General features: G+C 33.8%; 2 protein-coding genes across 2 annotated transcripts in view; one reads left to right on the plus strand and one right to left on the minus strand.

Annotated features, from left to right (window-relative positions):
* Positions 1-26,381, plus strand: part of LOC133326553 (uncharacterized) — a 119,697-nt gene that overhangs the window by 16,238 nt on the left and 77,078 nt on the right. The window lies entirely within an intron of this gene.
* The window catches only part of LOC133326547 (PAN2-PAN3 deadenylation complex subunit PAN3), a 75,272-nt gene continuing 50,045 nt past the window's right edge, over positions 1,155-26,381 (minus strand). Inside the window, exons 2-13 of the mRNA XM_061535175.1 lie at positions 14,012-14,088; positions 7,926-8,447; positions 7,376-7,862; positions 5,882-5,998; positions 5,681-5,801; positions 5,486-5,611; positions 5,074-5,203; positions 4,866-5,002; positions 3,142-3,333; positions 2,914-3,076; positions 1,375-1,491; positions 1,155-1,182 (exon numbers count right to left, since the gene is read on the minus strand). Of these exons, the coding sequence (XP_061391159.1) occupies positions 1,381-1,491; positions 2,914-3,076; positions 3,142-3,333; positions 4,866-5,002; positions 5,074-5,203; positions 5,486-5,611; positions 5,681-5,801; positions 5,882-5,998; positions 7,376-7,862; positions 7,926-8,447; positions 14,012-14,088 (2,183 nt within the window). The 3' untranslated portion in view covers positions 1,155-1,182; positions 1,375-1,380. The remainder of the gene's footprint in view (positions 1,183-1,374; positions 1,492-2,913; positions 3,077-3,141; positions 3,334-4,865; positions 5,003-5,073; positions 5,204-5,485; positions 5,612-5,680; positions 5,802-5,881; positions 5,999-7,375; positions 7,863-7,925; positions 8,448-14,011; positions 14,089-26,381) is intronic.

The following is a 26,381-nucleotide window of genomic DNA, read 5'->3' on the forward strand; positions in this document are numbered from 1 at the left end:
TTTGTTTATGACAACAAAATAACACAATCCAAATATAAGTAGGAGCAATGTTTACTATACCGTTTTTATATTGGTAAGTAATTGATGATATACCTTGTGACTGATATCAACTCAAAACCATTATTTTAATTTCCAGTGTTTAATAGAAAAATGTAATGCAAAACTAATTTTAAAATTTCATTGAAAATATCCCACAACAAAAAAAAACTCATCTACTCAAATCTTGATTTTTCAACATAACCTTGTCTATCTATATTGGATTGTATTATTTTGTTATTTTCTTTTTTTGTTTTTTTTTGGTATATTTTTTCGTCATTTTTTGTTGGTTTTAATTTACAGCGCATTTTTGTCTGTGTGTGTGTTTTTGTATAAAAATAAATACCAAAAATTACGGACCAACAAATGTCATTTTAAAATTTGTTTCTTAAAAATGTTCTTTTGTTTGCTTTTACAACTGTTGCTGCTCTGATTCCAGTCAGTTTCCTTTCTGCACTTGAGTGTGAGGACAAGTAGGAGCGGTAAAGAGGATAGGGAGGAGAATTTGTGGACATAATATGGGTTTTCTGTGTAGACCTCACATACATATCTGCTGCGTAATCAAACTGTTAAAGTTTTGCTGTTTTTTTTCTTATAACATTTCACGGCTTTTCTCAAAAAGAAAGTTCTCTTTTTCCACTTGTTTTTTTTTTTATGTAAAAATATAGTTGTTGTTTTTTGTTTATTTTTCTTTTTCAATTTTTATAACAATATTTTTCAAAGATATTTTTTCAATTTTTTTTCTGGTTTAAAGAGATTTCCATTTTTTTCTTGTTTTTCATTTTTTGTTTTCTTTATTTTTTGGATATCTGTTTTTTTTTCTTTTACTTAATTTCGTTTCGTTCGTATGTTTAATTGGTTTGTTTTTGTGTGTGATTTTTATTATTATTTAACTAATTATGCCTTTTGAATGAATTGTTGTTGTTGTATTATTATGTGTTTCATTTCAAATTAAAATGTAAAAAAAACTTTTAAGCTTAACAATTAATTATAGTTTGTAGTTGTAACATTTTCGTTGGGGAAGGGTTTTTTCTCTTAATAATTTTGTTGTGGTTTCTTTGTAAAGTTGATGATGCAAATGATAAAAGTTTTTGTTTTTGATAAAAGGGATAAAAGTATCAGTAGTGCCAATGACATGGTGATAGTCTAGTTTTTTTTTGTTTTGTTTGGAAAGTAGAAAAAGAGAGAAAAAGAATATGAAGTTAAATTATTTTATAAATATAATATAGTAGACTTATAAAATACAAGAGGTCATGTATAGAAAATTATACATATCGAAATATTCGATTCTAAAATAATAATAAAAAAATGAACATTTGGAAGTATTTATATGTTTACCTATCATTATGAGGCAGCGCCAGCCAGCAATTCAGAAAATGCCTTGTCTAAACAATTTTTGAGCTCAGCATAAGTAACAATTAGAACTGATTGTTCATCACGGGACATGAGTTGAACCTGAAAGGAAAACAGCAAATAATAAAACTGATTGATGGAATGAAATGGATGAAAATAAAAATATATATTAATACAGTGCAAATGTTGGTGTTTTCGCTTCTGATCAAAACAATCCACGAACTGATGATAATTTGGAAACACTGCTATTTTAATACCTTATCAAAATACAGGTGTTATGCCAATAGGTCTTTCAAGTAAATCCCTATTTGTAGAGTTGGAAATGATCGTCCCCGCGTTTTTTCCGATTTTAGATAACTTTTTCCTCAAATTAAGGTCAATTTCGAAAATTGAGAATATCAGCCATCTTCCCCAAAATGGATCAATCAATTTGTTCCAACAATTGTAAACATTATAGCTTCTATTAAATTCTTGTTTGGAACATTCCTTCACATACCTCTATAAAGAAGAGTAAACTTCTTTAAAATGTACATATCTCATCCGATATCCGATTTTATCCATATATTGCTTACAGTTATATTTTTACCAATAATTACAATATCAACAGCGGACAATTTTATGTAAGGATACTTCTTTATATCTACATTGAAATATGGGCACTTCCGCAGTCACTTACACGACTTTCAGAGGCAAAATCAAATTTTAAATCTTAAATAAATCGAAAACAATTACATTTTTTACAATTCTCCCTTAATACTTTTTTGTAGAACTTTAGGAGTACTATCAGTGGTAAAAAAATGGAGAGCCTCTAGTTTTTAACTTTTGACATAAAATCCACAAAAAGCGGTTACTAACGCGACTTCAAATATACATGACTTTAGACATCACTACTAATAATGGGAAAACTCTGCGAATTGTGTGAATATTTTAAACTTTTAATATTCTTTACATGAATAAGAGATACCAACCATTATTATTGGACTTTCAAAATTTCAAAATATGGCATATCCTTTATTTGCGAAGGATTTTTCTCGGTCACTCACGCGGCGTAACTCAAGCGACATTCTTGATTTTGAAGATTTTATTTCTGTAGTGTCTGCATTTTTAGCCTATAAAATAGTATTTATGCTAAGAACAAGAAGAAAAAATGACAAATGTGGTCTTTCTTTGTATTTTTTGCTTTTACTTTACGTATTTAAGCACAATTAATGAAACAAATTCTTCGACTTTGGTTTACCTGTTTGAGGAAGTGCCCATATGTTTGCAAGGAGAAGATAAATCGAAATGCCAATTAACAGTTATTTCTGTTGGAAAATATTATTATTCTAAAACAGGGCTTGATTTTAATGCCCAATATCGTAAAATACATATGAATGCTTATGAAATTTTCTAATCTGGTCATAAATAGTGCGACTTGATATTTAGCGATTCAGTTTCTGATTCAAACTTAAATGTTTATGTTCACATAAATATAAATTTGAATATCCCTAATTATTATTACGATTATCATCAGTTTCTACTTACTCTTTCTAATGAGCCAGCATCAAGTTTATTTAAACATTGTACAATATGTGCGTGATCCAACCATGGCCGACCATCTTCAGTGACGGAATGAAACAAATAATCACGGAATAATTTCAGCATATATCTATCACCAATTTCAGACCATGTACAATCTAAGTTGAAGCTGCAATTAAAAAGAAAAAATATACAAATTTGTCTCATCGCAAATTTCCATTGGCTTGGACTTACTCTGGTCTCTCGTTAATACAATTCAATTTAACCAATATTCGGTAAAGGCGTCCATTTTCCATTTCCTTGGCAAGTTCGTCCTCTTGCATATCGCATTGAGCCTGCAAGGCATCCAATTGTGTATAAAAACGTGCACCAATCATTGGCATTAAATCAGTGACCGATCGTCTTTGTGTCGTTGTAAATAGATAACTGAAAGAGGGTAAATGAAATCAGTAAATATGCTATGAAATAAAAATATATATTATATTAAATCGGACGAAAAAAAGGGAGCTATATCTAAATCTGAACCGATTTTCACGAAACTTGTCACACGTCATTCTAGACCTAATTCAATACGCTGTGCGAAATTTCTTGCAAATCGAAAGATATAAAGGGACTTTAATGCACCATTTACATTAAATCGTACGAACATATATATGGGAGCTATATCTAAATCTGAACTGACTTTCACGAAACTTAACACACATCATTCCAGACCTAAATTTCGTGCAAATCGAAAGATATATATGGACATTGGTGCACCTTTTATATTAAATCGGACGAACAAAATGGGAGCTACATATAAAACTGAACCGATTTTCACGAAAATTAACACATATCTTTCCAGACCTAATTCAATATGCTGTGCGATATTTCGTGCAAATCGAAAGGTATATAGGGACTTTGGTGCACCATTTACCTTAAATCGGACGAAAATATATATGGGAGCTATACCTAAATCTCAACCGATTTTTCCCAATTTCAATAGGGTTCGTCCTTGGGCCAAATAAATGAGCTGTGCCAAATTTCATCCAAATCGAATGATAAATGCTACCTGTACTTTGTTTACAATTTAATATCGACAGAAGGACGGACATGCATAAATCCGCAAAAAACGTTATTCTATACATTTTCTCAAAAGGAACTATGGGTCTACCTCGCTTCCTTTTTCCTGTTACAAACATATGCACAGAGACATAATATTGTACTCTGTTTACAATTTAACATCAACAGAAGGACGGACGGACATGCAATAAATCGACTCAGAAAGTTATTCTATACATTTTCTCAAAAGGAACCATGGGTCTACCTAGTTTCTTTTGCCTGTTACAAACATATGCACAGAGACATAATATCCTGTGAAGGGTATAAAAAATTCTCTTCGGCCGACTCCGAAAATCGGTAAAGTTTTAAAATTTGCTGACATTTTTTCATTCGCGTAAATTGCCACATTGCAAATATTGATATTTATGTGAGGGGTGTGTTCACAAATACAGTCCATTTTAGGAAATCATTCCAACAGGCATTCTGGTGGATAAAACACGTTTAAATAAAGGTCTGTGTTTTGGTATATCCTTATAAGGTGCTGCACCATTTTCAAACCAAAGTGGTTGTAATTTGGCAGACCGGTTTATTGGTGGATGAACAAATTTTCTGCAGTACATTTTCAATATAAATCCACATATTGCCATATCCCAATTTTCCGCAGGTTTAAAATCCTTGTGGCCTTTTTCTAATCTATGTGCTTTTAATATTTCGTTTCCCCAGAGGTTAAAAATAAGATCAACAGGTCCCATATAAACGTCCCTACCGATTGTTGTTACTTTGAATGGACAAAACGTTTTGTCTCCTTGATAACAAAAGACGAACATGGGGTCGTCTTAGAATTATAAACCTTATATAGTGTCAGCCCAGTAAATGCAAATAATTTTTTTTACAATTTTTTCGTCCTTCAAACTTACACAATAAAATTTCTCAAATCGGAGGAGTAATGACGTGAGACCATTTCAATGCTTGATTGTACATTGTCACGTTGTACCGATTGCAGGCATCTGCAAGCCAATGCTAATACTAGACGACCCAATGCCGTCAGATCCTCCTAAAAAATACAAAATAACACAATTTGTTTAATTTTATAAGAATTATTAAAATATTTTTATGTTAATGTACCTGTTGCTGCATGCTAACAACGGCCAGGGGATTTGCAACATTGGGATCAAACTGTGCGATATCACTTGTGCCACTAAAACTAAAACGTATACGTTTGCCGGTGACAATAATTTTCGTTGGATCCAAACTTCTGAAATGCGATAGATGATAAGAGAAATTAATAAACAACTTTAATAAATCTAAATATTTTAAATAAAAATAATTGAAATATAAAATCAAATAAATTTTGTCATGAAAATTTAGAAAAAAATAATAATGATGATCGGTTTTTTTCGGAAGACCGACATTGATCTAAATTAGTCTTATATATAAATAAACCTTATATCATTTTTTTCACTTCTATGAAACCTGATGCCACATTAAAAGACGACATTTTACATATTGCTGAAAAGATATATTTTTCTTCACTCACCTGCAGGCTAAACCGGCTTGATGAATTGCACGTAGACCAGCGGTTAATTGCATAATTATTGCCCATATTGTTGCCTCAGGCAATAGTGGACCATTGCCCGTTGTACGTTGTAAATTGCTCTTATGACTGTTGAAGTGTTAACATAAATTTAAGTATAATTTTGTTTTTAAATGTCAAATTGCTACAGTGATATACCTGAAGGGGCGCGCTTCACCCTGGAATGGATCATTATAGCCATTACTTTCTGGCGGTGGTGTGAAATATTTCGCTAATAACGTCTGTGAGTTTGGATGATAGTCGTAAACTAATACTAATGCTGTGTTGTTGAAAACAAAGAAAGAAATATATATTTAAGGTTAGAAAAGATACTAGGTGTCTAGAGAATTCTACACTTACAGTTATCACCAAATGCTTTTGTTGTGAAGACTTCACGTAATTGTACCACATTTGAATGTTGCAACTTTTTCCACATTTCCACAACGGTCATACATTTTGTCGATTGCAGGCGGAAACCTGAAATGAAATAAGAACCAAATATATTAAGATATTAATTATAACAGATATTTATAAAAATGATATCAAATAATTTTGAAATGCCTAGGATCTCAAAGTACTTAAAATAAGGAGGGCTATGGGAGCCATGCCAAAATATGATTCCATATTTTATGTCCTGGAAATCGAACTGTTTGTGATAGGTCTGGTAAACATAATTTTAAAAAAATCCACACTTGCGATAGGCCTTAAAAACTTTTTTGAAGAATTTAGGCATGTGATAGAACATTTTCAAAGAAATCCAAGTATGTGGTAGCCATTTACTAAATATTAAACATGTAAAAAAGTGTCAGTCGGTGTTACCGACACATGTATACCCCTAGCCTATGGTTTGTTGAAGTCTAATGAAATACCACACACTAGTTTAATTATTCGCTTTATATAAGTTATATGTTTTTATTAAATAGTTGACCATCTGTAGAGATATCAGAAGGAGAGTATCGATGGGTCCCATCTTCGACCATGATGTAGCTTTGATAAAAGTATTACGATTTGTAAAGTTGGGTCAAATCGGGAATTCCATATGTATGATATTGAATTAACAAATTTTCAAAATGTTTACACTTTGTGGGGGAGGTACCGGAAGGAGTGGATCGATGGGTCCCATCTTCGGACTTGATCTAGTTAAGGTAAAAATATCATGATGTGCAATGCTTGTAACAAACGTTATATTCCATTCGACGTAGGGGGCCCTGGCCCCTCTGGCTACGTCGTTGGAATATTACGATGTGCAAAGTTTGGATGAAATCGATTATTCCCTTGTTTGAAACGGATTTGGTCCTAAGAAACATGGGGTATAAAACCAATATTTCAATAAGGCACCACTTTTTGCCGTATCAAAGTCATAAGGCTGAGGGTATAAAATACCGAAGCCTGTGGCTATGCTTCAAAATATTTTAAAATAAGTAGGTCTGTTATAGATCTAAACCTTGAAAAATAGTCCTTGGAAATATATTCTTCAAAAATCTGGCTTTTGTAGGCCTTAAGGTTTTTATAGGAATCCCCACTTGTGATTGGCCTTGTATAATACATATACACTTCTGATATGGTATATATATACAAAAATATATGTGTGTGCAATGTATCTAAAGAAACATATTTTTCAGGTCGGTTTAACTCATTTAGCTCTGTAATACTCTAGGAGCTAAGGAGCTCTGTAATACTCTAGGAGAAGGAGCTAATCTAAAATTCCTATTGAAAATGTTTATGGAGAACATCAAATGCCCAATTCCATGATATGGGAAGATATTGGGCAGGTTTGTCAATTTTCTTGTAATTGTCTAAGTACAGTATTTAGTTCTTCTAATATTCATATTCCTTCAAAAATCGAACACTCACCATGTAATCTCCTCAGACAATATTTAATACCCGTTGTACTGTGTGTTGCCTTATACGTTGACGAGGGCAGAGTTAACTTGGCATGCAATGGCTGTACGGGTAACGCTTCCAACGGATACAGCGAATGATAATTATCAACTTCCAATGGCAGGGCATGTTGCGCCGTTTCGCTGGCATCCAACATTAAATTCGAGATCACATTACGCGATAAAATCTCGCTACGCATTTCATCGGGCATAAAGAACGCTGATTCCAATTGGGTTTTCGGTTGCATTGTTATGACATTTGAGGCAGGACCGGGATAGACATGACCTGTGTACAATAATGACGGTTGGACGGGTGTTAGGGAGGCGCCACCCGTCTGGCCAGTGTGATGTGATGAGACCGCATCAACGACACCGCCGGCTCCAATACCGACAGCAGTGGAACTTTGGGCGGTTGTGTGATTGGCAGTTGGATAAAAGTAGACGGTGCCACCAACATTTTCCTGAAAGGAAGCGGAATTAAATTAGTTTTTATTCGACTTTTGGGTGATTTAACTCGAACTCACCTGATGTACACTGGCGGGCAATGTTGTGGGTATGGGCGATGCATGCGGTGTTATGCGCGGCGGTGATTTTTCACCTATACTGGAGGGTGAATCATTGCGCCGCAAACTGTTGCGTCCACCTTTCAATGGCGTTGTGGTTGTCATGCCTACGTATCCCTGATTGGCGGCGTTCGGTGGTCCAATTTGTTGTGAGCCACCGTTGATCAGACTATGTTGTGGCTGTTGTTGTTGCTGCTGCTGTTGTTGGAGGTGCGATTGCTGTTGTTGCTGGTGCTTTTGTTGCAGTTGTTTTTGTTGTTGTGCCACGGCAGCGGCTGTAGCTTTTTGTATACCCAGCATAGACGGTGTTCCATTAACCGATTTGTTGCCTGAACCACTTGTGGGTGTTAGACCATTCACTGCTGCATTGGCGACACCACCATTGAGACCATTACTTAACATGGGCGTATTATGATACGGCGAATAGAAATTTGGCGATGAATTGATACGTGTTGGAATGAATTCAGGTGATTGTTGTGTTACCTGTATGTGAGAATTCATTTTTGGAGAGGGGAGTAGAAGAAAATGGGAACACAAAGTTATTTATTAATTGTTAGGTTTAGATGAAGGAGGAGGGGTGGATAACAGTAACACATTCAACAAAATATACAATTTGCAAAACATATAAACAAATAAAACATTTCATTGTATATATGCCGTTGCAAACTAAATAGCATAGCTCTGGTAAGTCCTTGGAAGAAGTATATCAAATTTTTTTTATATTCAGAAATTATTGAAAAAAGAACAAAAAATAATCCTTGAAAATTCTTGGGTTTCACAACTTTTGCAGCCAATGAAAGATATAAAAAAAACAAGCTTTTGGTATCCCTTGAAAAATGTTTAAAAAATTATAATTAATCTAAGCTCGTGGTATTCTTTGTAGTATTCGTTTAAAAAATATTAAAAAAATCAACATTTGGGGCAGATATTTTTTTTACATATTTATTTTTTTTTTAATTCACATTCCTGATGCTCCTATAAAAATATTGTTTTAAAAATCCACGCTCATATTATTCCTATAAAACATATTTTTTAATCTATGCTCGTTATGTTCCTATAAAAAGTATTTTTTAAGTTCGTGGAGTATTCCTTATTTTTATATCTGGGAGCTATATCAAAATCTGAACCGATTTTCACAAAACTTAGCACTAATCATTCTACACTCAATTCAGTACGCTATACCAAATTTCTTGCAAATCGAAGGATATATAGGGACTTTGGTACACCATTTACATTAAATCGGACGAAAATATATATGGGAGCTATATCTAAATCTGAACCGATTTGCACGAAACTTGGCACACATCATTCTAGACTTATTTCAGTACGCTGTGCTAAATTTCGTGTAAATCGAAAGATATATAGGGACTTTGATACGCAATTTACAATAAATCGGACGAAAATATATATGGGATCTATATCTAAATCTGAACCGATTTTCAGGAAAATTAACACACATCATTCTAAACTTATGTCAGTACGCTATGCCAAATTTCGTGCCAATCGAAACATATATAAGGACTTTGCTGCACCATTTACTTTAAATCGTACGAAAATATATATGGGAGCTATATCTAAATCCGAACCGATTTTCACGAAACTTAGCACACATCATTCTAGACTTAATTCAGTACGCTGTGCTAAATTTCGTGTAAATCGAAAGATATATAGGGACTTTGGTGCACCACTTACATAAAATCGGACGAAAATATATATATGGGAGCTATATCTAAATCTAAACCGACTTTTCCCAATTTCAATAGGGTTCGTCCTTGGGCCAAATAAATGAGCTGTGCCAAATTTCATTCAATTCGGATCGACCTCTTCTTCAAGTTAACACCAACAGACGAACAGGTGGACGGACGGATATGCATAAATCGACTCAGAAAGTTATTCTATGCATATTCTCAAAAGTAACCATGTGTCTATCTCGTTTCCTTTTGCCTGTTACAAATATATTCACAAAGACATAATACCCTGTACCACAGTGAGGTGGTGAAAAAAAACAATTGAAAAAAATTGCAATCCCAAAACTTTTAAATATAAAAAACGAACATACATATGATGAACGAAAGGAATGTGCTCGGTAATGTACATTTTTTAAATGATTCCATGCTCTACATATAGCTATGTTGAGGCCAATTGTATGAAGTAAAATTGTCATCCTTCCTCATTTGTGCCAAAAAAACGAGCCTAATTATATTTACAAACTAACTTCGGAACACATTCTAAACTAAAAAAACAAGCACAATGAACGGTCACAAACACATATACATTTTTTATTGCTATAGAATATACACATGTTGATATTGTTGTTACTATTATTGTTAACTATGTATGTCAACTATTATTACAAGCTAATAAACTATACAAACTATGCAGAAAACAGATTCCTATGTACATAATAATGTATAGTTTACCTGCGCCTTTTTAATCGATAGCGGTGAATCCAGGTTAAGCAAGGAAAATCCCGCATTCATACCATATGTTGGCGTTGCAACATTTTGTCGATTCTATTTTTTTGTTTGTTTTCAAGATTATTTGTAATTATATTTTCCAAGAAAAAAAACAATATTTAAATTTAAAATATATATAAATAAAAAATTTATTATAAAAATATTAATAATATTGCAGAAGGACAAAAGTGGATAATATAAACATGAATAGAACATTTAAATGTTGCCACTCTACACCTAGGGAAGGAAAGGGGGTTGGGATGTATTTGATTCAAATGGCGAAAAAATCTAATTTTCAGATTTTTTACGATAAGAGGTGCAACATGGGCGTTGTGTATACAATTAGACCTCTGGTTTTTCTACTATAACCCTTGTTTCTCCATTTAGTCTTCTATAGGAGTGCTAGTCGGTGTTGCCTACAGATATATAGTCCCAGCCTATAATTTGCTGAATTACACACAGGCTTTATTAATCACTTTATAAGGTATATGTTGTGGAGAGGTGTCGGAAGAGGTTGTCCTATAAACAGAATGTTGCCTTAAATCTCACACTCTACACTTAGGGAAGGAAAAGGGATTTGGGATGTATTTGATTCAAATGGCGAAAACATTTTTCAAATTTTTTTACGATAAGAGGTGGGCGCATATAAGATGTGCAACATGGGCGTCTATACAACGCCCAATCCTATAGACCCCAATCAGACATTTCATTGGAAATTGAATAGCAATTTTTCATATTTTGTGGGGGAAGTCACAGAAGAGGTGGACGAATGGGCCGCACCTTCGGATGTGCAATGCTTAAAAATTCTGTTCATTTGATAGCGGCTTAAAAATATTCATGTTTTTCATATTTGGGACCCATCGGTCCAAATATTCGGACTTAATTTAGAACATAACACGATGAGCAGAGTTTGTATCAAATCACAAATTTCAAAATGTTAACCCTTTGTGGGAGAAGTACCAGAAGGAGTGGATCTATGGGTCCAATTTTGGAACATTCCAGGTTTGTTAAAATAATACTATTTACAAAGTTTGGATTTAATCCCACATTCAATTCGCTTAATATTTGATAAAAAAAATCAAAATTTCTAGAGAATTACCCGAAGGTACCAGAAGTGGTGGGCCAGAATCCAGGCTTGGTAAAAATATAAATATTTTTCACTTCATATGAGATTTATAAATTTTCAAAATACTGGAGTACGAAGGAGTGGTTCGATAAGCACAATCTTCCAATAGTAGACAAGCTTGGTTAAAATATTGGATTGCAAACTTCGGTTCGCACGATATTATAAACTTAATTTTAAGCAATTTTTTACCATTTTGTAGGGGAGGTATCAGCAGGAGTGGACCGATATTTTCCGTCATTCAACTTGATATAAGTTTGGAAGAAAACTCCATTCGAGAGTTATAGTCGGACAGACATTTGTAAATCGACACCTAAATTGCCTCAATCGGATTTGGTCCAATGGTCAAAGGAAAGCGTATATACCCTCATAAGGCCATAAGGCTGAGGATATAAAAATAAAGGTTATAAAATTAAATTCTATAGAAAAACTATACAAGATCTTTTATAAAACAAAATCTTCGGATCTTCTATAAACAAAAATGTTTGTATTGAATACCCCCAGCACTTATGTAGAAGATCCTCTGTACTTCTAGTCCTTCTAGTTTCCTCTATAGAAGACATTCTGTCATTAGATACATGAGCCTTTACAACATAAAATCCTCGGATCTTCTATAGACGAAAATTGTCTGGACATTCTGGATATTCTCTGCACTTCTACAATCTATTCTTCGATAGAATACGATCTGCACTTCTGTGGAAAACATTTTGTGTAGAAAAATTTCTGTTTTTCTATAAAATAACTTCTTCTCTAGAAGAGAACTTCCGGCCTTTTTATAGAAATAAGATTTTCAGCACTTGTATAGAAAATATTCGGATCTAGAACAGAAGAATAAAACTATCTGGTATCCTATAGAGGAGATATCCATGCCTTTCAAGGAATTATACACTGAAGTTTTACATTAGAGCCAAGACTTGTGTCGTTTCGTTTTGCTGAAATATCTATTTATGCGTCGGTCGTTAGGACCCTATTTGGAATATTTTCCATTTTCAGCAATTAAAAAAAACTCACTCGTTTCGCGTTTTCAATTCCTATTTCTCGAAAATTCGTTACAGAGGAAGGCCATCTGTTCGTCTTCAATAAAACTGGAACATCAGTTTTTATACCCTACACAACTATGTTGTCAGGATAATATAGCATTGTGCAGCCCCAAGAGTTTGTAACGCCGTGAAATATTGGCCCCAGACCCACCTTTAAGTATACCGATCATATCTCGACTAGCTGAGTCGATCATATCTCGACTAGCTGTGTCGATCTAGACATGTGTGTCCGTCCGTCTGTCCATTATAATTTGTAAACACGATACAGGCCAGAGTTATGGTCCAATCTTCGCGAAATTTTGCATGTAGGATGGATTCTGGCCAATGAAGACCCCTATTGATTTTTTGGTAAATATCGGTTAATATTTAGGGGATGAAGTTGACCAAAAACATTATTTTTGTCTGATTTTCTGTTCGCTCCAGAGGCCGCAATTATGAATGGAACATCGAACAATTTTACATGGATAAGGGGCCAAAGCATGCCTGTTTTGATAAAAATTACTCCTGAAGGACATAGACCCCAGAAGTTGATAGTGTATCCAGAGGAGTGGTTGACTTTTAAATTGATACCAATTATATGGCTGTATGTACTCGGATGTGGAAGTTGCAATTAAATATGTACAGGATTTCTACGTATTCAGATATTATTTAGTAATCCATTACCACAATAGAGGGCGGTAATATAACTCAGACCGCTTGAAAATGTTCCATGAGGTTCCAGTTATGGTTAAAGACAACACTTATAATTATCGGTGATGATCAGATAATAATTTTGGAATGAAATGGACCAAAAATGAATTTTGTGTATTTTCGAGTCCACAATTATAAGCCGAACATAACAACACAACCCACCGTGAAGGGAATCTAGAAAAGTAATTGGAAGGGCTGTACTGAATATTAGTAATAATCACAAAATATGTCAGTGTAAGGAAGAGCTGCTGGTGAGGGTGCAATTATCACGAAATATTGCCCAGACTCGGAATAAATATCCGCAGAAAGTTAGAGTTCCTTGGTGGTTGTGTAGAGTATTATATGGTCGGCCCCGTCCGGCAATACTGCTCCGTTCACTGGTTTGTAAATAATAATTCTGACATTCTTTAGATAGAATGTAGTGGAGTAATGAAAATAGGCAACTTCGAATAAAATTAGTAAAAACTTTTTTGATATAATTTTAAATAAATCATAGGTTTTATTTAAAATTCCCAGGACAGATAAAGGTATACTTCTATGATAGTTGAATCGTCATAATAACTAAACTAAGTTGCTCATACACATTAATATAAAAAATATATTAAATTTCATTTTATTATCTGAAATCTAAAAAGTAGCAAATTTCCAAAAAAAAAGTATATATAAATAAATTTCATATCTATTTTTAAAATTGTTCATAATTAATTTATATTTATATTTTTCACTCTTTCAACTTACCATATATGTTGCAAGTTTACTTTCTGAAGGTATGACATTTGATGGTGAATAAAAAATTGGATCCATAGCAGCCGTATCTGAAATAGAAAAATATAAAAACAATTAAATCGGGCATAACAAATTATAATAATAATAGGATGCGAATATACTAAAAGTTTGCAGTATTTCCGAATATACACAAATATATGTAAATATGTATGTATGTACGAATATTTAGAGATGCATATTTTTGTAAGCTTTCCACACCACTACGATTTTAAGGGACCACAAATACATTAATAATGCCGACAGGGGTATTAAATTTGTGGTAAATTTTATGATCCCTAGAGTTATGTATTTTATTATTTTAATTTCATAATTAAATGGAATCGCACAACATGTATTTGATTAAATTCGAAATAAATTAAAAATATAATAAACAGTTAAATAGTTTAATAAAAAAAGTTATTAAATAAAACTTTATTTAATTGCAAATCATATCGATATGATTTCTTTCACTTCGCCACCACCTAACTGCCTATCTACCCCATAATTATAAATTCTTTTTATTATAAATTATCAATAATTGTATTTAACCTGTGGCAATAGTTAATGGGCGTTGTTAGCCTAGTTACGTTTGGTTTTAATAAAAAACAAAACAAAAATATAATTGCCAAAGAATATTAATATGAACACGCAATAATAATAATAATAACAAAAAATAATATGAGAAATATTCAATATCGTGGTATTTTTTTTGCTGACACAGTTATTGAACCTGATGATGTGGTGGGACATGGTGCGCAGTTGGTTTTAGGTGGCGTCTAAATAAATTTCCTCACACATGCAACAATTTCAATGCATTGCATTTTGTTTTTATTCTCCATATGGCTGCTACATGTATGTATTTGTTATTTATAAATCATATTAACAAATAAACGCAATATTATTTTTTTTGTATATAAAATATTTTTAAAAATGTATAGCACTTGAGTGTTAATTATAAAAAAAAAACAATATAAATAAAAGGTAGGGATTTCTTTCAAAATGTTTTAAAAGCAATCCAATAAATTGTCTTGAGATTATAATATTGTAATGAGAATCACATAATAATTATATTGTTACAATATTCTTTAAAAATTTAAAAAGTATTTTTTCAAGCATTGTTATACCCTACACAACTATGTTGGTATTATAGCTTTGTGCAGCCTCGAGAGTTTGTAACGCCGCGAAATATTGGTCCTAGACCCACCTCTAAGTATACCGATCGCCATATCTCGACTAGCTGAGTCGATCTAGATATGTGTGTCCATCCGTCTGTCCATTATAATTTGTAAACACGATACAGGCCACATTCATGGAGCAATCTTGACGAAATTTTGCCTGTAGAATGGATTCTGGCCAAAGAAGACCCCTATTGTTTTTGGTAAAGATCGCTTAATATTTAGGAGATGAAATGGCCAAATACTTAATTTTCGTCGGTTTTTCTGGTCGCTCTGGAGGCCGCAGTTATGGTGCGAACATCGTGAAATTTTACATGGAGAAGGGATGCCTGTTTTGATAAAGATCGGCGAATATTTAGCAGTTCAAATGGACCCTGCCTTTTGTGTGAAAAATTACAAAATTTGTATTCTGGGGCGTATATACTTTTTATTTTTGTCAGATTTTCTAGTCGTTCTAGAGGCAACTATTATATGCAGAACATCACATATTTTACAAGGTGAAGGGATCTGACCGAATACTTAGAGCAGTTGTTTAGATGATGATCGGTCAATATTCCAAATCAACCAAAACCTAAAGTGACCAATTTTTTATTTGTATCACTTTATTTCACAAAAAAAAAAAAAAAAATAAAAATGTAAAATATGCCAGGGTTAGAAAGTGGAGTTGTTGATCTATAATCGGTAAAAAGGGTCCAAATATCACGATATATTGCCCAGGCTCAGAATATAGAACCGCAGAAAGTTAGCTTTTCGTGGTAGTTGTGCAGGGTATCATATGGTCGGCTCCGCCCGACTATACTGCTCCACTCACTTTTTTTCACATTAAAATATTCTTATTCCGATTCCTTACACTGACATATTTTCCGAATATTACAAATATTCAGTACAGCCCTTCTAATTACTTGTTCAGATTCCCTTCATCGTGGGTTGTGATGTACGGCTTTCAATTGTGGTCTATAGATCGACTCAAAAAAAAAAAAAAAAATAATAATAATAATAAGTTTTCGGTCCACTTCATCCCAAAATTATTATCTGATCATAACCGAAAATTATAGGCGTAGTCCAACTGAAACCTCAGGGAAATTTTCAAAGCGATCAGCTCTATATTTCCGCCCTCTAGTGTGGTAATAGGTTACTAAATAATATCTGAATACGTAAGCATCTGTAAATATTTAACTCCCACATCCGAGTGCAAACGACAATATAATTTGGTAGCAATTTAAAGGTCAACCACTCCTCTTGGATATACTATCAACTTACCGGGTCTTCGTCCTTCAGGGGTAAATATATACGTTATAGAAATACAAATTTTGTCATTGTTCACACAAAAGTTAGGGTTTATTTGAACGGCTAACTATTGGCCGATCTTTATCAAAACTGGCATGCTTATTTTTTTGGCCCCAACCCCTTCTCCATTTTAAAATTCGCGAAGTTTGGACCATAATTACGGTCTCTGTTGCGACCAGACAAAAATAACGTTTTTGGTCCATCTAGTAATATTAACCGATCTTTACCAAAACCTATAGGGGTCTTCATTGGTCGGAACCCATCCTACATGCAAGATGATGTAGGATGGGTGAAGATTTGTCCATAACTGTGGCCTGTATTGTGTTTACAAATTATAATGGACAGACGGACACACTTGTCTACATCGACTCAGCTAGTCGAGATTTGACGATCGGTATACTTAAAGATGGTTCTAGGTCCAATATTTCGCGGCGTTGCAAACTATTGGGGCTACACAAAGCTATAATACCCTGACAATATAGTTGTGTGAGTTATAAAAAGAATCAAGAATCCCCTCTACATTTTGAAAAAGGCGCATCCGCATTTTTTTACATTGAAAGCAAGCATTTCTAATTTCTATTGTAAAAAAATGTGAATCCGTCTTCTTTGAACGCTTGTTTCTATATGAAGGAGTTACCAGATCGAAACAAAATTTAACATGTGTAACAGGCTAAGCACTTTTCGAACTGATCTCGTATATGGTTTAGCCACTAGAACGAGTATTTTAAACTTTTGTTAAATCTTTTTCCATTTAATTTCCTATTAATATAAATTTTGGGGGTCACGTGGATGTGAGCAAATTTTGTCATAAGATCATCACATTTCGTTCGAGCAAAAAAAAAAAAAAGCCAATTTATGGCATCTATTTGATGTTGAAGGAAGCTTGTGTTTATTATTCTGTTTTTGTTTTTTTTCTCAAGAAATGAAACAAAAATAAAATGATTTTCGAAAGAAATGAAAGTGATTTTGTTTGAGAAGAAAAAAAAAACAAAACCAAATGTTTACATCTTCCCTCAACCCGTCCCTCGGCCTCAGCCTCCCCCATCATCAACAAATAATTGAAAAAAAAAACTTTCTCTGATATTCAAAGTATTCCCCCAAAAAAATGAACTGACAGACACACATACACAACCACTAACAAAAGACTGATATATGGAGATAGCGAATGAGATACAGATGAGAAACCGTTTCATTTCAATGTTAATCAAATGGCCATGATACCAATTTGTTTTTGAGTGAGTGGAACTCTCTATCTCTCAATGAGTGTATATATGTGTGGTGTAAAAATAACAGGAGCAGGGAGGTCGGGTTGGAAATCGTTAGTGTGGGAGAGAGAAACAGCGGAGACTACTTGCAGATAATGACCTTGAAAAATCTTCAAAATAAAAAAAAATTACTTTCATTTTTTTTAATTTTTATAATTTTTTTAAACAACAAGAACAGAGAAACATTTTACTCGTTTTACGTTTTTTTGCGTTATTCCTTTATTTATTTGTTTCTATTAATTATTGCAATATGTATATTTTCAACACAGTAAATAGGTATGCGGGTAATGTGTACAATTGATTAGATTGTTTATCAAGTAAAAAAAATAATATGATTTCTGTTTAACCTCTACTGGGCAAATGTCAAGAAAAAATTAATCCCATACTGAAATTTGTTGTGGTGATAAAAAAAAACAACAACAAAAAAATGCAAAAATAAATAAAAACAATCAGAGATTGATTAAATGTCGGACATTTTAACCTTGAATTTTGTTTTTATTTATTATTTTTTTTTTTTGGTAAGCAATGAAAATATTACGTTATAATTTTCAGATGAAATTTCTTGCGATGAATAATGGGGATATTAGACAAAATAATAAATATACAATTTTATTATGTCTTGGCCATTTCCAAATTACACCTCCACCATGATCAAAATACAGATATTGGTACTTTTGAGTAACAAAATTTGCAACCCACAGCCAATTCCAAAGAGAATTCCAAATATAAAATTAGAGACCATTTGGATAACAAAAATATTTTTTTTAAATTTCGCTGGTCTTTTAAAAGGTTTTTAAGCTTTATATATTGAGGCCTATGCAATGATACATTTTTGATAGGAGGAGAACCAATTGGAATCGTTTCGGTTAAAAAACTCACCGAAAATCCCAAGTAATTAGAGGTATCGTTATATTGGGGTCATCTTTAGAATATGGACCAATATTGATATTTGGTAAAAAGATTGTCTACACAATGTTAATTAATTAATGCCAATTCTCTTGAAAAATGTACCCAAACTGACCAAAATATCAAAATTTGGGAGGTATGGTTATATGGGGCTATCCCAAAAATTGGATAAATTTTCAGTAGGAAGCCTTGCTAAATATTGGCAATTCAAAATACTAAACTGTATCCAATTATCCCGAAACATGGGGACAATATTGATAATTTCAGGTAGAGAGATTTTATATTCAGTGAAAACCCAAAATATCGATTTTGACATAAGCTTGAAACTCTAGTGAGGAAAATACCAGGGTCGGACGGGTCTTAAGATGATGCTCCTTAAATACATCCCTCCACACATGTTAAATATGTATACCCTCAGCCTTATGGCTAATGAGGGTATATACACTTTGATACGATGAAGATATCAGACGAATGGAATGTCCGATTGGAACCAAACTTTGCACAACCTATTACATTTACCAAGTCTAGATCAAGTTTGAAGATGGGAGAAATTGGTCCCCTCCTTCTGGTACATACCCCACAAAGGGTCAACATTTTTAATATTTATGAATCCAATATCAGGCGGTTGGAATGTCCGATTTCAAACAAATTTTGCACAACCTATTATCTTTTCCAAGCCCAGATCAAGTTTGAAGATGGAACCCATTGGTTCACTCCTTCTGGTACCTCCCCTACAAATGATCGGAATTTTCAATATTTATAAGTACAACATCACGCGATTGGAAGGTCCGATTTTAACCAAACTTTATACAACCTATTATCTTTACCAAGCCTAGATCGAGTCCGAAGATTGGATCCATTCATCTACTCCTTCTGGTACCTCCCACATAAATGGTCTAAATTTTTAATATTTATGAATCTAATATCGGGCGAATGGAATGTCCGATTTGAACAAAACTTTGCACAAGCTATTATCATAACCAATAATAGATCATGTTCGAAGATGAGACCCATTGGTCCACTCCTATTATCTTTACCAAAACCTATTACCTCTGGTACATCCTACAAAAAGGGTCAATATTATATATTTGATCAACATTAAAATCCGAAACATCTTTAATTAGACATATACCTTATTTAAACGAATAATAAAACCTGTGTATATTTTCGAATACCTTTTCCTCTTTTGACCACCTTTTAGATATTCCCTCCGGCATTTTTGGAGATTTTGGGGAAGATTTCCAATGAAATTGGTTGTAATTTGATATTCAGATTAAGTATCAAATGTCTTTATAAAAATTGTTTGAAAGCTTAATATATTTATCTAAATCGTCTGCTAATACGTGGGACCCTTCACCACACTGTGGTACAGGGTATTATGTCTGTGTGCATATGTTTGTAACAGGCAAAAATAATCGAGATAGACCCATGGTTGCTTTTGAGAATATGCATAGAATCACTTTCTGAGTCGATTTATGCATGTCCGTCCGTCCGTCCATGTATTTTTGTTAACAAAGTACAGGTCGCATTTATGATCCGATTTGGATAAAATTTGGAACAGGTCACTTAATTGGCCCAAGGCCGAACCCTATTAAAATTGGAGAAAATCGGTCTACGTTTAGGCATAGCTCCCATATAAGGGTACACCCCAATTTTCGGTATTTTGAGGATATTTAGCACGTTTTTTAACTGAATTCGCTGAGATTTGGTACTTTGAGTTCTTATTGGGTAGCAAATCTCCCTACTAAAAATTATAAATATAGGTCAATTTTTTCGGATAGTCCCCATAAAAGGGTAGCCCCAATTTTCGTTATTTTGGGGGTTTTGATCGCATTTTTGGACCGAATTCGCTGAAATTTGGTACTTTGAGTTCTTATTGGGTAGCAAATTTCCCTACTAAAAATTATAAATATAGGTCAATTTTTTCGGATAGTCCCCATATAAGGGTACCCACAATTTTCGGTATTTTGGGGTTCTTGAGCTCGTTTTATAACTGAATTCTCTGAAATTTTGTACATTGGGTTCTTATTGGGTACCAAATTACTCCACTAAAAATTATAAATATATGTCCAGTTTTTCTGGTAGTCCCCATATAACGGTACCCCCAAATTTTTGGTATTTTGGGGGTTCTGATCGTATTTTTCCGAATTGACTGTAATTTAGTACGTCGAGTTCTTATTAGGTAGCAAATCTCTCCACTATAAATTATAAATATAGGTCAATTTATTCGGGTAACCCCCATATAAGGGTACTCCCCAATTTTCGGTATTTTGGGGTTATTGGGCGCGGGTATTATGTCTTTGTGCATATGTTTGTAACAGACAAAAGGAATCAAGATAGACACATGGTTCCTTTTGAGAATATGCATATAATCACTTTTTAAGTCGATTTATGCATGTCCGTCCGTCGGTCCGTCTGTCCATGTTAAATTGTAAACAAAGTACAGGTCGCATTTATTATCCGAATTGGATGACATTTTGCATACGTCACTTATTTGGCCCAAGGACGAACCCTATTGAAATTGGGAAAAATCGGTTCGGATTTAGATATAGTGTAAATGCAAATGGTGCACCAAAGTCCCTATATATCTTTCGATTTGCACGAAATTTGGCACAGCGTACTTAATTAAGCCTAGAATGGTGTGTTCTAAGTTTCATAAAAATCGGTTCAGATTTATGTATAGCTCCCATATAAGGTAAATGGTGCACCAATGTCCCTATATATCTTTCGATTTGCACGAAATTTGGCACAGCGTACTGAATTAAGCCTAGAGTAATGTGTGCTAAGTTTCGTGAAAATCGGTTCAGATTTAGATATAACTTCCATATATATTTTCGTCCGATTTAAGGAAAAAGGTGTAGTCTCTGTATACCTTTCGTTTTCCACGAAATTTGGTACAGCGTACTGAATAAAGTCTAGAATGATGTGTGTTAAGTCTCGTGAAAATCAAAAATGCGACGTCTGTTAAGATTCATCTGTTGAATTTACCCAAAGTGGTGAAGGGTATCATATAGTCGGCCCCGTCCGACTTTACCACTTTCCTTACTGGTTTTTATTTCAAAATTATTTTATAAAATTTAAGACACGTCTTTTTCCGTTTTGTACGACACAGTCATGTAGTTTCCACATTTAATTAAATGTGACGTTATAACTAAAAAAATAAACACCCTTGTTGTAAAAAAAATACAATAATAATAAAAACAATTCAAATAAACATTGAAAAAGTGGCAACAACCACAATTTTACAAAGATCATGATCACGTTCAATGAAAACATTAAAAAAATAGAAAAAAGGCAAATAAAAAATGAAATAAAGAAAATAAATTGTTACGTCACACTTTATCAAATGTAAAGTGGCGAGTGAGTGTCGTGGATAGGCTACAAAGTCTACATTGAATTGTCCAACACTTGACGTTTTGTTGGTTGTTCCTACCACAATGCATTCATCCATCCACTCATTCGCTCAATCCCATCCCATCAATTACATGACGTTGTAAATTTTTGCTTTTGTAGACGCCAAGTCAAGCGAAATGGGTTTCTCAGACATTTTGAAAAAAAAAAACAAACCAAACACACATACACACTACTTAATGCGGGGGTTTGAAATGTTTGTTGGGGGCACGAAAAGACTTAGAAACAAACATTTCAAAGTGGTCGTAATACGACGTCTTGAAAATTATGAAAATACAAAATAGTTGGTCAATGAATGTCACACTCATTTTAATAATGTGTATGTGTGTGTTGTTAAATAATAATAAAAAAACTAAATAAATATTTCAACGCACAACAGAAAATAGTTGTATATTTGTTGTAGGTTTTTTAATGGATATATGTTTACAGTTGTGGTAAAAAGTATGTTGGCAAAAAAATATATTAAATGGTAAGCAACAAGTACCAATTGAGAAGTCTTCAATCTGACATATAGAGATTCCTAATAGGATTTAAGCCAAAAGCCAATTAGGTGTTGAAAAAAATATTATTTTAAAAAATAACCAGTAAGGAAAGTAGTAAAGTCGGTCGGGGCCGACTATATGATACCCTTCCCCACTATGGGTGTATTAAACAGATGCATCCTAACAGACCTTTATCTAAATGTGAACCGACTTAGATCAATCCATAAACACGAACTCGGTCGGATATATATGGACTATATCTGAACTTTTGCAAAACGCAATTACGTCATTATATGCTCAATTTTATGCATTGATCAAAATTCCATGTCAAAATTACAAACATGGGGAGTTTGATGCACCATTTACTTAAAATCGGAAGAAAATAGGTATGGAAGCTATATCTAAATCTGAACCGATTTTCAAGAAATTTTACACACATCATTCCAGACTCAATCCAGTACGCTATGCCAAATTTCGTTCAAATCGAAAGATATATAGGGGCATTGGTGAACCATTTACATTAAATCGGTTGAAAATATATATGGGGACTATATCTAAATCTGAACCGATTTTCAAGAAATTTTACACACATTATTCTAGACCCAATTTAGTACCCTGTGCCGAGTTTCGTCCAAATCGAAGGATATATAGGAACTTTGGTATACCATTTACATTAAATCGGTCGAACATATATATGGGAGCTATATTTAAATCTGAACCGATTTTCAGGAAACTTAACACACATCATTCTATACATCTTTCAGTACGCTATGCCAAATTTCGTGCAAATCGAAAGATATATAGGGACTTTAGTACACCATTTACCTTAAATCGGACGAAAATATATATGGCAGCTATATCTAAATGTGAACCGATTTTCGGGAAACTTAACACACATTCTAGACCTAATACAGTACGCTGTGCAAAATTTAGTGCAAATCGAATGATATATAGGGACTTTAGTACTCCATTTACCTTAAATCGGACGAAAATATATATGGGAGCTATATCTAAATCTGAACCGATTTTTCCCAATTTCAATAGGGTTCGTCCTTGGACCAAACAAGTGACCTATACCAATTTTCATAAAATTCGGATCATAAATGCGACCTGTACTTTGTTTACAATTTAACATGGACAGACGGACGGACGACTTAGAAAGTGATTCTATGCATATTCTCAAAAGGAACCATGTGTCAATCTCGTTGGCTTTTGCCTGTTACAAACATATGCACAAAGACATAATACCCTGTACCACAGTGTGGTGAAGGGTATAAACAGGAGGCTAACTTCTGCCACATTGAATTTTTATACCATCTACCATGAGGTTGGATAGTCAAAATACCTAAAGTTTGTCGAGACTTTCAGATGAGAACTATGCTGGAGCAAACGAAATACCAAACTAACGAGATTGGGATTAGACCTGAATGTCAACGAAAATATTGCGTGACTTGTGTTATTGAAGAAGTTATTTAACCATTAAGGTGTCAGCATGATAAATTACAGACAGTTTGTACCACAAGTTACTGAAAATTAAGTGTTCCGTTAAATGGGTTCCATGTAAAGACGTAGACGTAGATATTGAAAAGATGTAGAAAGATTTGCCACACACTGAGAACCTAAACCTAAATGTTATTTATTTGATTGAAATTCTGAACTTATTGAATAGTAGGGGTACTATTATATGGCGGTACTTCGCAACTTGAACGAATATAGATCTAGATCTTCTAATGAGGTTTTCTTTAGGATATATGTACTAATATTTATACATTGTAGTCAGAAGATTTTCTAACCGATGACAATCAAAATGACCAAATTACAGCCAATCCGTTTGAAAAACTTGTCCAAAATCTCCAAGATACCACCATTTGTTAGGTATGGTTATATGGGAGCTACTAATTTTGATGTGGCTAATGAGGGTATATACACTTTGATACGGCAAAAATGTATCTCATCGAACTATTGGTTTAGGTCCCCGTGTTTCTTTGGACCTAATCCGTTTTAGACAATTTGGAGTCGATTAACAAATGTATGTCTGGCGGCTGCTGCGCAGGATAACTCTCGAAGGCCGTAACTTCTTTGATCCAAATTTTGCACAGCTTAATATTTTTTCCAAACTTACTTCAAGTTCGAAGATGGGGAATATCGGTCCACACATTCTGATACCTCGCCCACCAATAGGTCTACATTTTCAATATTTATGAATTCAATATTAGCCGAAAGTAGTGTTCGATTCGAACCAAACGGTGCCTAAACTATTAGCGAGCCTAGATCAGGTCCGAAAATGGAACCCATCCGCCCTCTCCTTGCGGTACCTCCCCCACAAAAGGGTCAATATTTATAAATGCAATATCAGGCGAATGAAATGTCCGATTTGAACGCAACTTTGCACAACCTATTACCTTTAACAAGCCTATATCATGTCCGAAGTTTGGACCCGTAGGTCTTATCCTTCTGCTACCTCCCCCACAAAGGGTCAATATTTCACAAACTGAATTGAAGGAATAAGTTTAGGGCCCCCTCGCGGATCGTTTTGAAATTTTTACCACATGTTGTTTTTGGGGCCCTGATTATAACAGTATTTTTTTCTTGCGGAAATCGGTATTTCCAGAGATATGGGTCTTCAAAGTACTGTCGCGTAGCCGTAGTTAAATTTTTGCAACCTGTGTGTTTTCAGAAGGATCTCGCGGAATTTTGGAGACCCATTAAAATGATACACATATTGCCATAGTGAATTTGAACTTTGGAAGCCCATATCTCCGGAAATACCGATTTCCTCAAAAAAGAAGTATACTGCTGAAATCAGGGCCCCAAGGACTACATGTGAAGAGCTAGACTTAAGCTCTTTTTACTTGTTTTAATAAATTTTTACATACAATTTTCAACGACTTTTCATTGCAACTCAGATCATGTAGCACATCTCGAAAGAGAAATTAATAAAAATAAAACCAGTAAGGAAAGCAGTAAAGTCGGACGGGGCCGACTATATGATACCCTTCACCACTTTGGGTATATTCAACCGATGAATCATAACAGACGTCGAATTTTTGAAGGACCACTAACATGAAAATCGATCCATAAACATGCCATTCTGGAACCTATACTAAATTTTTCATTTGGTCAGATATAGAAGCTATATCTAAATCTGAACCGATTTCAGGAAACTTAACACACATCTAGACCTAATTCATTACGCTGTGCCAAATTTAGTGCAAACCGAAAGATAGGACGAAAATATATATGGGAGCTATATCTAAATCCGAACGGATTTTCAGGAAAATTAACACACATCATTCTAGACCTAATTCATTGCGCTGAGCCAAATTTAGTGCAAATCGAGAGATATATAGGGACTTTTGTGCACAATTTACCTTAAATCGGACGAAAATATATATGAGATCTATATCTAAATCTGAACCGATTTTCAGGAAACTTAACACACATCATTGTAGAGATAATTCATTACGCTGTGCCAAATTTCGTGCAAATCGAAATATATATAGGGACTTTGGTGCACCATTTACATTAAATCGGACGAAAATATATATGGGAGCTATATATAAATCTGAACCGATTTTCACGAAACTTAGACCTTTTTTTGTTAAATCGACTCAAAAAGTGATTCTATGCATATTCTCAAAAGGAACCATGTGTCTATCTCGTTTGGAGAGATTTGCTACCTAATAAGAACTCGACGTACTAAATTACAGTCTATTCGGACGAAAAATACGATCAGAACACCCAAAATACCAAAAATTTGGGGGTACCGTTATATGGGGACTACCAGAAAAACTGGACCTATATTTATAATTTTTAA

Source organism: Musca vetustissima, unplaced genomic scaffold (genome assembly GCF_032173495.1).
Source record: "Musca vetustissima isolate MV318-11 ecotype Yass unplaced genomic scaffold, APGP_CSIRO_Mvet_v1 utg44683, whole genome shotgun sequence".
Lineage (NCBI taxonomy): Eukaryota > Metazoa > Arthropoda > Insecta > Diptera > Muscidae > Musca > Musca vetustissima.